Source organism: Solanum stenotomum, chromosome 12 (genome assembly GCF_019186545.1).
Source record: "Solanum stenotomum isolate F172 chromosome 12, ASM1918654v1, whole genome shotgun sequence".
Lineage (NCBI taxonomy): Eukaryota > Viridiplantae > Streptophyta > Magnoliopsida > Solanales > Solanaceae > Solanum > Solanum stenotomum.
In genome coordinates, this window is record NC_064293.1 from 33,122,344 (window position 1) to 33,133,450 (window position 11,107).

Below are 11,107 nucleotides of genomic sequence, written 5' to 3' on the forward strand. Positions count from 1 at the left end.
TCTTAATTTTGGGGTTATTTGGGTTCCCCCACTATATAAGCAGCAATTGCCTCCCCACTCTCTTCCCATTCCATTCCATCACCATCCTCTTTCTTTTCTTTTCTATTCCAACAACAACTCATTTATCTACCTACTACTTTCCCTTTCAATGGCAACCAAAGTCTACATTGTGTAAGCAATCCATCTTGTTCTACATTTATATCTTCTTGTTTTTATGCATGTTCTGTTTTTTTTATATATAAACAAAAAATATATTTTTGAGTTTGGGGTTCTTGTTTTGATGTTTAGAGTGAAATGAATTGTGGGTATGATTTATTTTTTGTTAATGTGATCTGGGATGATATTTTCTTGGTTCTTGATTTTTGCCATGTCTGTGTTCTGGTAAAGACTCTGTCTTTGTGTCCTATTCTTATTATATATGTGGGGATTTGATCCTAAGGCTTTACAAGATTTGCTTTCCAATGATTAATTGATGGATGACCTTGTTGAAGAGATTGTATGGGAAGGTACCAGTTGTTTCCAGTGTTTGTTGTGTTGATCTAAAGGTAGGAAATTTGTAGTTTATTGGAAGATTGTTATGAAAATGATATAGCCAATTAATTGTTGCAGGAGTTGTTGGTTAGGTATTTTTGTTTTGTCTTTTTTATGAAATGACATTCTTGAAATTAAAAAAATAATATCACCCTATCTACTTCTACAAGTGTTTGTTGTCTTGATCTAAGGTAGGAAAATCTGTGCTTACTAAAAGGTTTTTATGAAAATGATTTACCAACTAATTCACTGGGGTTTGGTTAGTTGCTCTATTGCTAGTCTTTATGAAATGACATTCTTGAAATTGAAAAATATCAACTTGGAACATCAAGACGGAGTTGTTGATATTTTCTTTGGTACTAAATGATTTTGCTGATTAGCTTCAAGATTCCTATTGGTAAGGAAGTTCTCCTACAAATTTCCAGAACATGTCTCATTGGATGATTTGTGTTTATTGAGTGCTAAGTTCCGGCTTGTGCCATCTTTTGTTCCTGTTTTATCTCTAGAAGACTTCTGTGAAGTTGGATTCTAGTGCCTGATGTCTTCATCCAGAATATATTTGGTGTTATTTTACTGGATTTCTTGCGACTGTTCCAATCTGATCTGTGATTCTTATCCAATTTAAAGTCAACTTTTGTGTGTCTCATACATTTATCTGATGCTGTGAAGTCTTATAAACCCCCCAAAAATTGTCTCCAAAAGTAGAATGGTTTGTATGATCTATTTGATTTTCATGTTTGGGGCTTGTAAAGCTAATGGTGAAAAGTGTAAATTAATGCAGTTACTACTCCATGTATGGACATGTTGAGAAGCTAGCACAAGAGATAAAGAAAGGAGCCGCATCAGTTGAAGGAGTAGAAGCCAAACTATGGCAGGTCTGTTTACATTTCAGTTTAATATGTTATTAATGTGAATGAGTTAGAGAATTTTTTTATCCCTGAGAATTGAAGAAGTTATGTGATTTGACTTTGCAAATAGGATGTCTCCTAAAGTGTTATACATTAATCATTGATAGTGTGGAATCTCTAGAGTCATACCCTTTCCTTAAAATCCTGCTGAGAAATTATTGTCTTGACATTTGCCATAGTGTTATTCCTAGTTTGACTACTACAGTAATTGTTTAATGGAGTCAATGAAGTTAGACAAAGAACCATATAGTTGAATTGTCTTTTTTCAATTCACTTGTGACTAACTTTTCCTTGATTTCTTGATTCCTATGATTGATTCCATATTTTGAACAGTGCTCCTTTAGAGGGATTTGGAGATGAAAGAAGAAAAAACTAATGGATGTATATCGCTTCTGTGTTCTGTTGTTGATTTGTGAATGGCACAGGTACCAGAAACTCTTTCAGAAGAGGTTCTTGGAAAGATGGGTGGACCAGCAAAAGGTGATGCACCAATTATCACACCCAATGACCTTGCTGAAGCTGATGGCTTTGTGTTCGGATTCCCAACAAGATTTGGGATGATGGCTGCTCAGTTCAAGGCATTTCTTGATGCCACTGGTGGTCTCTGGAGAACTCAGCAGCTTGCAGGCAAGCCAGCGGGCCTTTTCTACAGTACTGGCTCTCAAGGAGGTGGCCAAGAGACTACTGCGTTAGTCCCTTCTCCTCAAAAGACTTTCACATTTTGAGCTTGACTTGTGATTTGAAAATTCTAATTGAAACTTTTACATTAAACTCAATAAATCTGCAGGTTGACAGCAATTACTCAGCTTGTTCACCATGGAATGATCTTTGTCCCAATCGGTTACACATTTGGTGCTGGCATGTTCGAGATGGAACAGATTAAAGGTGGAAGTCCTTATGGGGCAGGAACTTTTGCTGGAGATGGCTCTAGACAGCCAACAGCTCTTGAACTGGAGCAAGCTTTCCACCAGGGAAAACACATTGCCACCATCGCAAAGAAGCTCAAAGGCTCTGCTTGATTGTTTCACTACAAACTCATGTCCTATTGCATTCTGCTGTTCCATTTTTTTTTTTCCTATGTCTATATACTCTTGTTTTAAGTTGCATTCCTACTACAAACAATAAGTGATTATTACCTATTATATCAGCATATATATAGGGTCATTGGTCAGTGTCTATCACAGTTTACAGAGGTTGGTTTACATGTTCTATGAATCATACTTAATTTTTTTTCTCATTTCATAATCAATGGCTACAGCAACAATCTCTTTATCTCTCTCTCTCTCTCTCTCTCTCCCTCTCCCCCAACCCCCTACCCCCCAATAATTGTACTCCTATGTCCATTTGATAAGAAGATTGTTGTGGTCCAATCCCAATAAGTTGGCTCAAACTACAAATTTTTGTGTTATGAAACATATGTTGCTACCTTGTTTGCTTAAGAAGCAACAGTTAGCTTTAATATTGAATACTCCTTCGTTCCCAAAATAAGCGTCGTTTAAACTCTTATAATATACCATATATACAAGGTATCATTTACCAAGTTAGCTCTATTCCCAAGTGAGATGCTTGCAATTTCTATCTCCTCATTCACTTTTTTTATCTCTACCTTGTTCATTTCCTATTGTCTCTAAAGTCTGCTGGACACATTATTTTCAGCATGACTTGTAGAAGGATTTCAATAAAAACAACCACTTTAATAATTGGTGGCGGCAACTTGCAGCCTTTTAAATGTTAAGGCTTTCTCCTTGCAAGTTATTCTATTTATTTTGGTGTTCCCTCTTCTAGAAGATTATAATATAAGATGGGATAATTTACACACTTCGTTTATATAAGATCATAATATACAAGTTAGAAATTCGAGTCTACTCTCACTGTCAATGAGACATATTCCACACTTCCAAGCGGTATATACCGAACGAAAACTTCATTCTCGATTCTTGTTGTGAAAATCTTTTATTTGCTTTTCTACGATGAAAGTTTGGTTCAGTTCTAAACTTCTAATAAACTTATTTTGTATCTCTAACATTAGGAAGATTGGGAGGGATCAAGTTTCATAAATTTTGAAGTTTAAAACTAAAGAAATTTTGTTTTTCTTAAATTATTATATTTTTAAATAGTTTTTATCTAATATTTTGAGTGATTAATTGAAAAATCTATAACAAAATAATAATTTGAAATCTTATTTCGTTAATAAGTGTAAAATTCTCTAACTAATATATAAGCATGGTAGAATTTGATTTGGGCTTAATTGTTGGCCTGCTAATGAACTACAAACCACAAAAGTGAAAGAAAAAGGGTCCAAGCCCCAAGGAGGAGCAAAGTTATTGGTCTTATTCTTTGCATTCATCTATAGTGAAATCATAGCACATATGACTGGACTAGACCCAATTGAGAAAAAAAAATAAAAAAGAATAAAAAATAAATATATATATATTATTCGTTTATTTCAATTTGTTGTTTTATTTTTGTTTTTAGTCTGTTTTCAAAAAATACTCTCTTTGTCCCAATTTATGTGACACTTTTCATTTTTCGAGAGTCGAACCGTTTAAGTTTGACCGGAAATTTGCGCATAAAATCTTTAAAAAATAAATAAATGAAACTTATATATTTATAAACTACGTGAAAAGTACTATAATTCACGATAATTGACAATTTAAAATATTTAAAAAATTAACGGTCAAAGATAAACTTGTTTGAATCTCGAAATTCAAAATATATCACATAAATTGAGACGGAAGGAATACCACTTTTCATATTGAGTAACTCTTAATTTAACATCCTATATGACATATTTACTATCATAAAATTCAAATATAATTTTGGTACATTACACACTTTAGACAAACAAATTAAGACATAAAGGAATAATACTTAATTGTTGAAAAGAGAAGTAAACTTGCCAATTAAGTTGCACTCAACTAAGTAAATCCCATCCACTACAACCGTCCACAAGGTTCCCAAATTAATACTTAAATCGAAAGAGAAGTGAACTTGCGAATTAATAGGAGTTTTTTAGGGATGGATTAGCTGGAGATTTTCGATAAATTTCACGTTTTCTAATAGCGAATTCAACATAAATGAATTGTTAGCATTTTATATGGTCTAAAATGAATGAATTTTTCAAAGTTTAAGAATGTATAATTATTATTTTTCCAGAATTGTTCTTTTTAATGGGGGTTTTGAACTACTTTTAAATTTTAAAAAATGACTATTTTTACTTTTAAGAAGAGCTTGAGAAGAATCAAAAGGATAATACTCAGAAATTGTCCTTTAATTCATGTCCTTAAATATATTTCTTAAAGGTGTGTCATACCCCTAACATTTCATTTATGTTGGATTAGAGATTAGAGATTAGAGAGAGTAATATTTCCTTCTCACCGATGATGAAGCGAGATATTTCAACAAGAAGATTTAATTTTTTTGAACGTACGACCTTAATTTTAGAAGTTAGAGTGGGTAAAAATCTATATTGATCGGGAAATGGACTGATGGTCTCCTTGTATGACATATGCAATCCTCCCTTTTTGAGCTAACTTTTGGAGTTGAGTTAGGCTCAGATGTCATATATTTACATGGTATTAGAGTCAGGTACATCCTCGTTTGGACTCTCGGTCCATGCTCCAGTTGGGCATGGGCGTGAAGGGGGGTGTTAGAGTGGGTAAAAGTCTCACATTTGTTGGGAATGCGCTGATGGTCTCTTTATATGGACTTAGGCAATCATTCCCTCATGAACTAGTTATTGGGATTGAGTTAGGTCCAGGTACCATATCTTTACAAGAACTATCTTAGTTACACTGAAAACTTTTCTTCTATAGAGGGGATTCAAAAGTATATATATAAAAAAAATTAGTTCTGCCTAATTAATTTGCACGGTATGATTTTCCAACCGTCAATCGCGAGCTAGTGTTTAACATGTTGGAACAGTAAAAATGTAGGTAGGGCAGAATTATATTAATGTTTTGATGGCTATATATTCCAATTAATTCTCAGTGGGAAAGTACTTGAAGATGTGATTCAAAGTTGAAGAAAGCAAATGAACTTTTTATGAAAATTAAACTTATGCTTGAAGAGAGTCTAAGAGAACTTTGCAATGATTAGCCAAAACAAGAAAAAAAAGCTACCATCTTTGCCTACTAAAGTCAGACTACTCAAACATCTATATACTTTATTAACATCAAATGATGCTTTTTTTCCCTCTGTATATATATACTATTCCTTCTTTTCTGTTTTTCCAAAACTATTCCTCTAAGTTATAGGAGTAATAATATCTTGGAGATATATTGTAGGGGGATCTCATATTGTGATGATCCAGAGCCCAGTCATGTTCTTCTATTCTCTATTCATTCACGACAAGCCCACCTCACCTTTTTCAAAAGGTGTGGGCCAGCTAAATCAATTCAAAAATATTTCTAACATAGTTTGAGTCTACGTGATTTCTTTTAAAAGGTCTCAAATTGTTAAGAGTAATCTTATATTTTTTATATGTATAACTTTTTTTATATGAGATTTTGTTCACACACTTAATTATGATCTTTCGCTCAAACTAAGTTTTTTTGCACGCCTATCATCAAGATTCATTGGCTAATCTGAGATTCACAGAGTGCCAATTAGATCATCCGAATATTTATGATCATCAAAGCGCACTAACTTTTATTTATAGCTGTCACAAAGCTATAGGTACTTGATGATCACCAAAGCCCATAGGCTTTTTATTTTGTGTATGTATACCTCATACTTCAAACTACGAATAAAGATAGTAATTCAGGACTCCATAAATCAGTAATAAGTCGAGCCCAACAACATCATTACACCCTCTCCATATTCGTATTATCGAACCATTAGCTATAATACTAGTTATGGTCAATAACGGTGGAATCAAAATCACAATAAATAAATAATAACCTCATATATATATGTCCAAGAAAGTATATAAGATATTTTAGTCTGTGGATGGATAAGTGAAGAACAAAGGTACAGATCCTGATGTTCTAAGGTTTGGTATAATAGCCATCAACCGATCAATTCAATTGTCATAAATTATAAAAGTTGATTGCTAGAGATACTACTAATCAACTAAAGTTATTTTTTTGTTTTTATTTCTTTTGATGAGTCGCTTGTCATAGGGATTCTTCAAGTTTAAGCTTCTCAATTAAAGATACGCAAGCATAAATAGGGGTCAATTTACGTGGTTCAAACTCTGTACTCGGGTCAGATTCGTTAAAATATACTCTGTTAGGGTGTACAAAATCGAATCGAAAATCAAATCAAATCGCAAATCGAGTCAACCCGACTAGTGGTTTGGTTTGACTTAGTTTGGTTTTGAAAAAAAAAACAGACTATATTTGGGTTGGTTTGATTTTAACTAAAAAAAAACAACCCGAGACCAAACCAACCCGAATTTATATATATAATTTTAAAATTTTATTTTATACATAAAAATATTTACTTTGATATAATTTTTAAATATTTCTTATACTTTTCCATAGTTTTTATCTTTTAATATATTATTTCAAGTTTGAAACTTAGAATTAAGAATGGGCTAATAAAGATTATAGTCCACAGATGTTGGTAATTATAATAAAACTTAAATCAAAATCAAATTAATACTAATGCAAAAAGAAAATCAATTCAACACTAAGAATGACAATAATATTGAATATTTGTTCTTTAGTTTAACATTAGTTTAGACAATTAAAATACATAATCTAATTTTAATTTTCTTTAATATTTAGTCATGTAACTAATACTTATTAAACTTAATTTTAGCATAATTTAGTACTTTTAAATTATGATCATTTTCATTATGACTTGTTAATTTGCAATATTTGTTTTACGCGATTTCATTATTATTCTTTTTGTTGGATATTTTAGTGTCATTAATCATATCATATTGTGTTATATTTTTAAGAAACATCTTAGATAGTTGTATTTTGGTAGGACTAAAGAAATATTTGAAGTACAAGTAAATTATATGTTTGTATGAATACTTTACCGGAAAAAACCCAATAACCCGAAAATCCGAAAAAACCCGAGTTTTATTGGTTTGGTTTGGTTTATAAATTTAAAAATCCGACACAAATGGTTTGGTTTGATATTTGAAAAACCCGAACCAACCCGGCCATGTACACCCCTACTCTTAGTTTTATATTAGTTGATCATTTTTCTTTTTATACGCATATTAAGAAATGATAAAAAATAATAAAAAATTACTAATTCACCCCTTAAAAAATAGGGAATTTTACAAACAAATGTAAACATTTTTAAAAAGAATTAATCGTAAGTAATATAAGAAAATTTCAATTAATATTTTTTCAATTTAATAGGATGGACAACTAATATGAAATAATTATTTAGTAAGATGATCGATTAATATAGGACGAATAGAGAGAGTACTATTTTAAAAGTATTTGACATCTATCGATTGATTTTTGAAGTCTGAGCAATATATATGGGGTAAAACATTACTACCTCAGTCTTACACTTTCAGCTTTTTTGAGATTTAATTTTTTTAAACTTTGACCGTTTATTTAACACAGAATCTATTAATTCTTCAAAATAAAATTTATTTCCTTCATTTCTATTTTTTTTTTTTTTTTAATTTGTTTGTCATATTTTGACTTAACACTTAATTTAAGAAAGTAATCAAGATTTGTATCGTATGATCTTAAATTAAAAATATATCAAATGTACTTATAAATTGTCCTTTAATTTTAGGGTCTTAAACATGTCACGTATAAATTAAATAATTTGAAATTAAAAAGTTGTTAAAAAAGAAAAAGACATTTTTTTTCAAATGGACTAAAAAGAATGTAGGTCAAACAAATTAAAAATACTATAAATTATAATAATTAATAATTTTATATATTTAAAAAGACATGAAAGTATAATAATCTTATAAAAGCCATGTCACGTTCAATTTGACATTCAAAAACGGAACGCGTTTAAGAAAATATAATTACTATTATCTTAGGCCCTTAACGTTTAGAAAACGTTTCATTCTCACTTTCCTGAAGTCTTCATTTTAATTCAGTCCACTTATTTAACTTCATCACAATTATTCTCAAGTCATCTACTTCCACTTATTATTATTAGTTAATCCGATTGATTGATAAATCATTATTTAATTCCTCTCCAACAATTATTAACTATCCTATATATCTGTACTATTTAAGATGTAAAAGCTGGGGTGGATCAACTTATTATTAAACTTCAACACGTTAATTACTTCGCTTAACATGCATTATGTCTAAATCCTATTTTATAATATATCTACAAACGTTCAAATAATAGAAAATCTTTCAGTAGGACCAACTAAATCGTTACTGATAATACCTTAAGAATGGTGATACACACAATTTAACATTAAATTGTCTTATGTGGGGTAACTTTAATCTTTTCCCTACCAATTAATTGAACACCACACACAAAATTTTTTAAAAAAAACTAAGAACCAAAAATGGCTGCTTATTTATCGTCCACTTTTGCTCACACCTCCACCTCATTTTTTTTCCCCAATGAAGATAAATTCTTTAAATATATGATTGACTAAATTAGAAGAAAATGAATTAATATTGCGAGTGAGATTTGCTCTTTTATTTAAATACCTCTTATACCAATAAGGCAATAACTTCGTCCATCTATTTTTACTTGTCCAATATCGACCATGACATGGCTCTTAAGGAGCAATAAATAAAATATTTTTAATTCAGGAGCGGCTCAACGTAATTGGGGGCCTAAAGCGAAATTTCAATTCGCGGCCTAAAATATAAATACACTTCATATACGTATTTATTCAAAAAAAAAAAGTACACTATTAAGATGAAAATTATTAGTACTTAATATTGTTTTTTGAGTTACTAGTTTTAGGTAAGATTTTATCAACACAACATTGAAAAACATCCTTTAAGTGAGACAATTATTATATGCATTGTTAACATAATGATATATGTAATAAGTTGATAAATATTAAATAAAGATAAGAGTTAGAAGTTTAGAATCATAGAATTTGACTCAAAAAATTGATGACTTGGTATATCTCATTTTAATATGCTTAGAGTAATGCTTGAAACTAAAATTTAAAAAGAAATAAAAAATAATTCGTAATTCACTTTGTTCAACACTTTTCACTGTTAATTCTTATTTTTAACAAAGTACAAAAGATGTTAAAGTGGATAAAATAATTTATTTTTTTAAAAATTATACTTTTTATCATAAATAATTATTTTTTCTATAAAAATTTTAACACATAATTTATTCTTCACAAAAATTTGGGGCCCCCGAANTCCATCTATTTTTACTTGTCCAATATCGACCATGACATGGCTCTTAAGGAGTAATAAATAAAATATTTTTATTATTATTTTACCATTTGAATATACCGAATTTAACGTTTTGGAAAATGACTATAGTTAATAATAAGGATAATTAGAAACTAAGTGATAATTTAGTTCTTGAATTTTCTAAACTGGACGATAACTATTGTCTATCTTTATTATAGTAGACAATTAAAAGTGAACAAAGAAAATAGCAAGTTAAAGATTCGAGTCACCCAGAATATATAAAGTTGGAGAAGACGTTAAATCCTTCAGGCTGGCTGGGAAAATATGACTTGTAGGATTTCTTCTAAAATATTTAAAGATGAATTATGTGTTTAGAATATGACAAGAAAACTTTAAAGCTAAACCTAATCTAGCTTAAAGAAAGGATAGAATTTCTGCACCAAATAATTATATAGTACTTAAATAAATAAATTAATAAGACTTTTCATATTCCATGGTTGTTCAAGTAGGATTTTTAGTTTGGTGTATGCCATAGGTTTTGAGGTGGGGGGTAGGGGGGTTGTGTAGTATGGCCGCCAAGACAATTTGAATCACATAAAAATGGTTATAAATAGTGGGTTATGGCCGACCCGACCCGACCCACTAGCTTGAAAACAAGAATTCTCAGAGATTATCCTAAAAGTATAATCAGTGGGACTCCCCCTGACTTCCACTACACACATTACATTACAAATTCTAAACAAATCAAAAGCTATGCATTTTCTATTTTTGTTTAAATTTCTTTTTTATAATCGTGAAGTTTGAATTAATTTACACGCATCTCAACTGATTCAATAAAATACCAACTATCTCCCACTCAGATCAGCAATAATACTCTGTCTATCAAGACATAAACAGATAAGAAAAAAATTCCATAGTACTCGTATTTTTGTCTTCACTCAAATTTAAACATGAAACCTCATTAATTGATTGATCGTGGATTCATAGATAAATTAAAGAATGGGAAAAGAACAAAAAGGAAAAAGAAAGAGAAGTCATGATAACTCATACGAACATTTTAAATATATAAATATTTAGAAACAGGAACAAAAAGTTCCTTATGATGTGCTAAATTCAGCCCAACCAAGAGCAACAAATTAAAACAAGAAGTTACATAAAACATAAACACAAATGTGTAGTCTTAGCTAAATTTAGCACTTGTTCCTGTTCCTAATCCAAGCCGATTATTAATTAATTAATGTCATTACAGCTCTACACATAATCTTCTCTATAATCATGTACTTAGCCTACCAACACATCATTCTGCCTGTAGATATGGCCCAGCTAGCATTGGCTGTCAATACTCACTTTCCCTTTTCTTACCTAAAAATGAAATCACTTCGTCTCATG

General features: G+C 30.5%; 1 protein-coding gene across 1 annotated transcript; it reads left to right on the plus strand.

Annotated features, from left to right (window-relative positions):
- Positions 1 to 2,711, plus strand: LOC125848685 (probable NAD(P)H dehydrogenase (quinone) FQR1-like 1). The gene is made up of 4 exons (XM_049528605.1): positions 1 to 171; positions 1,313 to 1,406; positions 1,865 to 2,127; positions 2,227 to 2,711. The coding sequence occupies exons 1-4, from the start codon at positions 149 to 151 to the stop codon at positions 2,456 to 2,458; spliced, it is 612 nt and encodes a 203-aa protein (XP_049384562.1). The 5' UTR covers positions 1 to 148; the 3' UTR covers positions 2,459 to 2,711.
- The last annotated feature ends 8,396 nt before the right edge of the window (positions 2,712 to 11,107 follow it).

Bases quoted from the DNA above. Each gene is read 5' to 3' on its own strand.
- LOC125848685 (XM_049528605.1), top strand. From the start codon at position 149: ATGGCAACCAAAGTCTACATTGT. The intron at 1,407-1,864 runs GTCTGTTTACAT...TGAATGGCACAG, and splicing joins TAGAAGCCAAACTATGGCAG to GTACCAGAAACTCTTTCAGA. The intron at 2,128-2,226 runs GTTAGTCCCTTC...ATAAATCTGCAG, and splicing joins GGTGGCCAAGAGACTACTGC to GTTGACAGCAATTACTCAGC.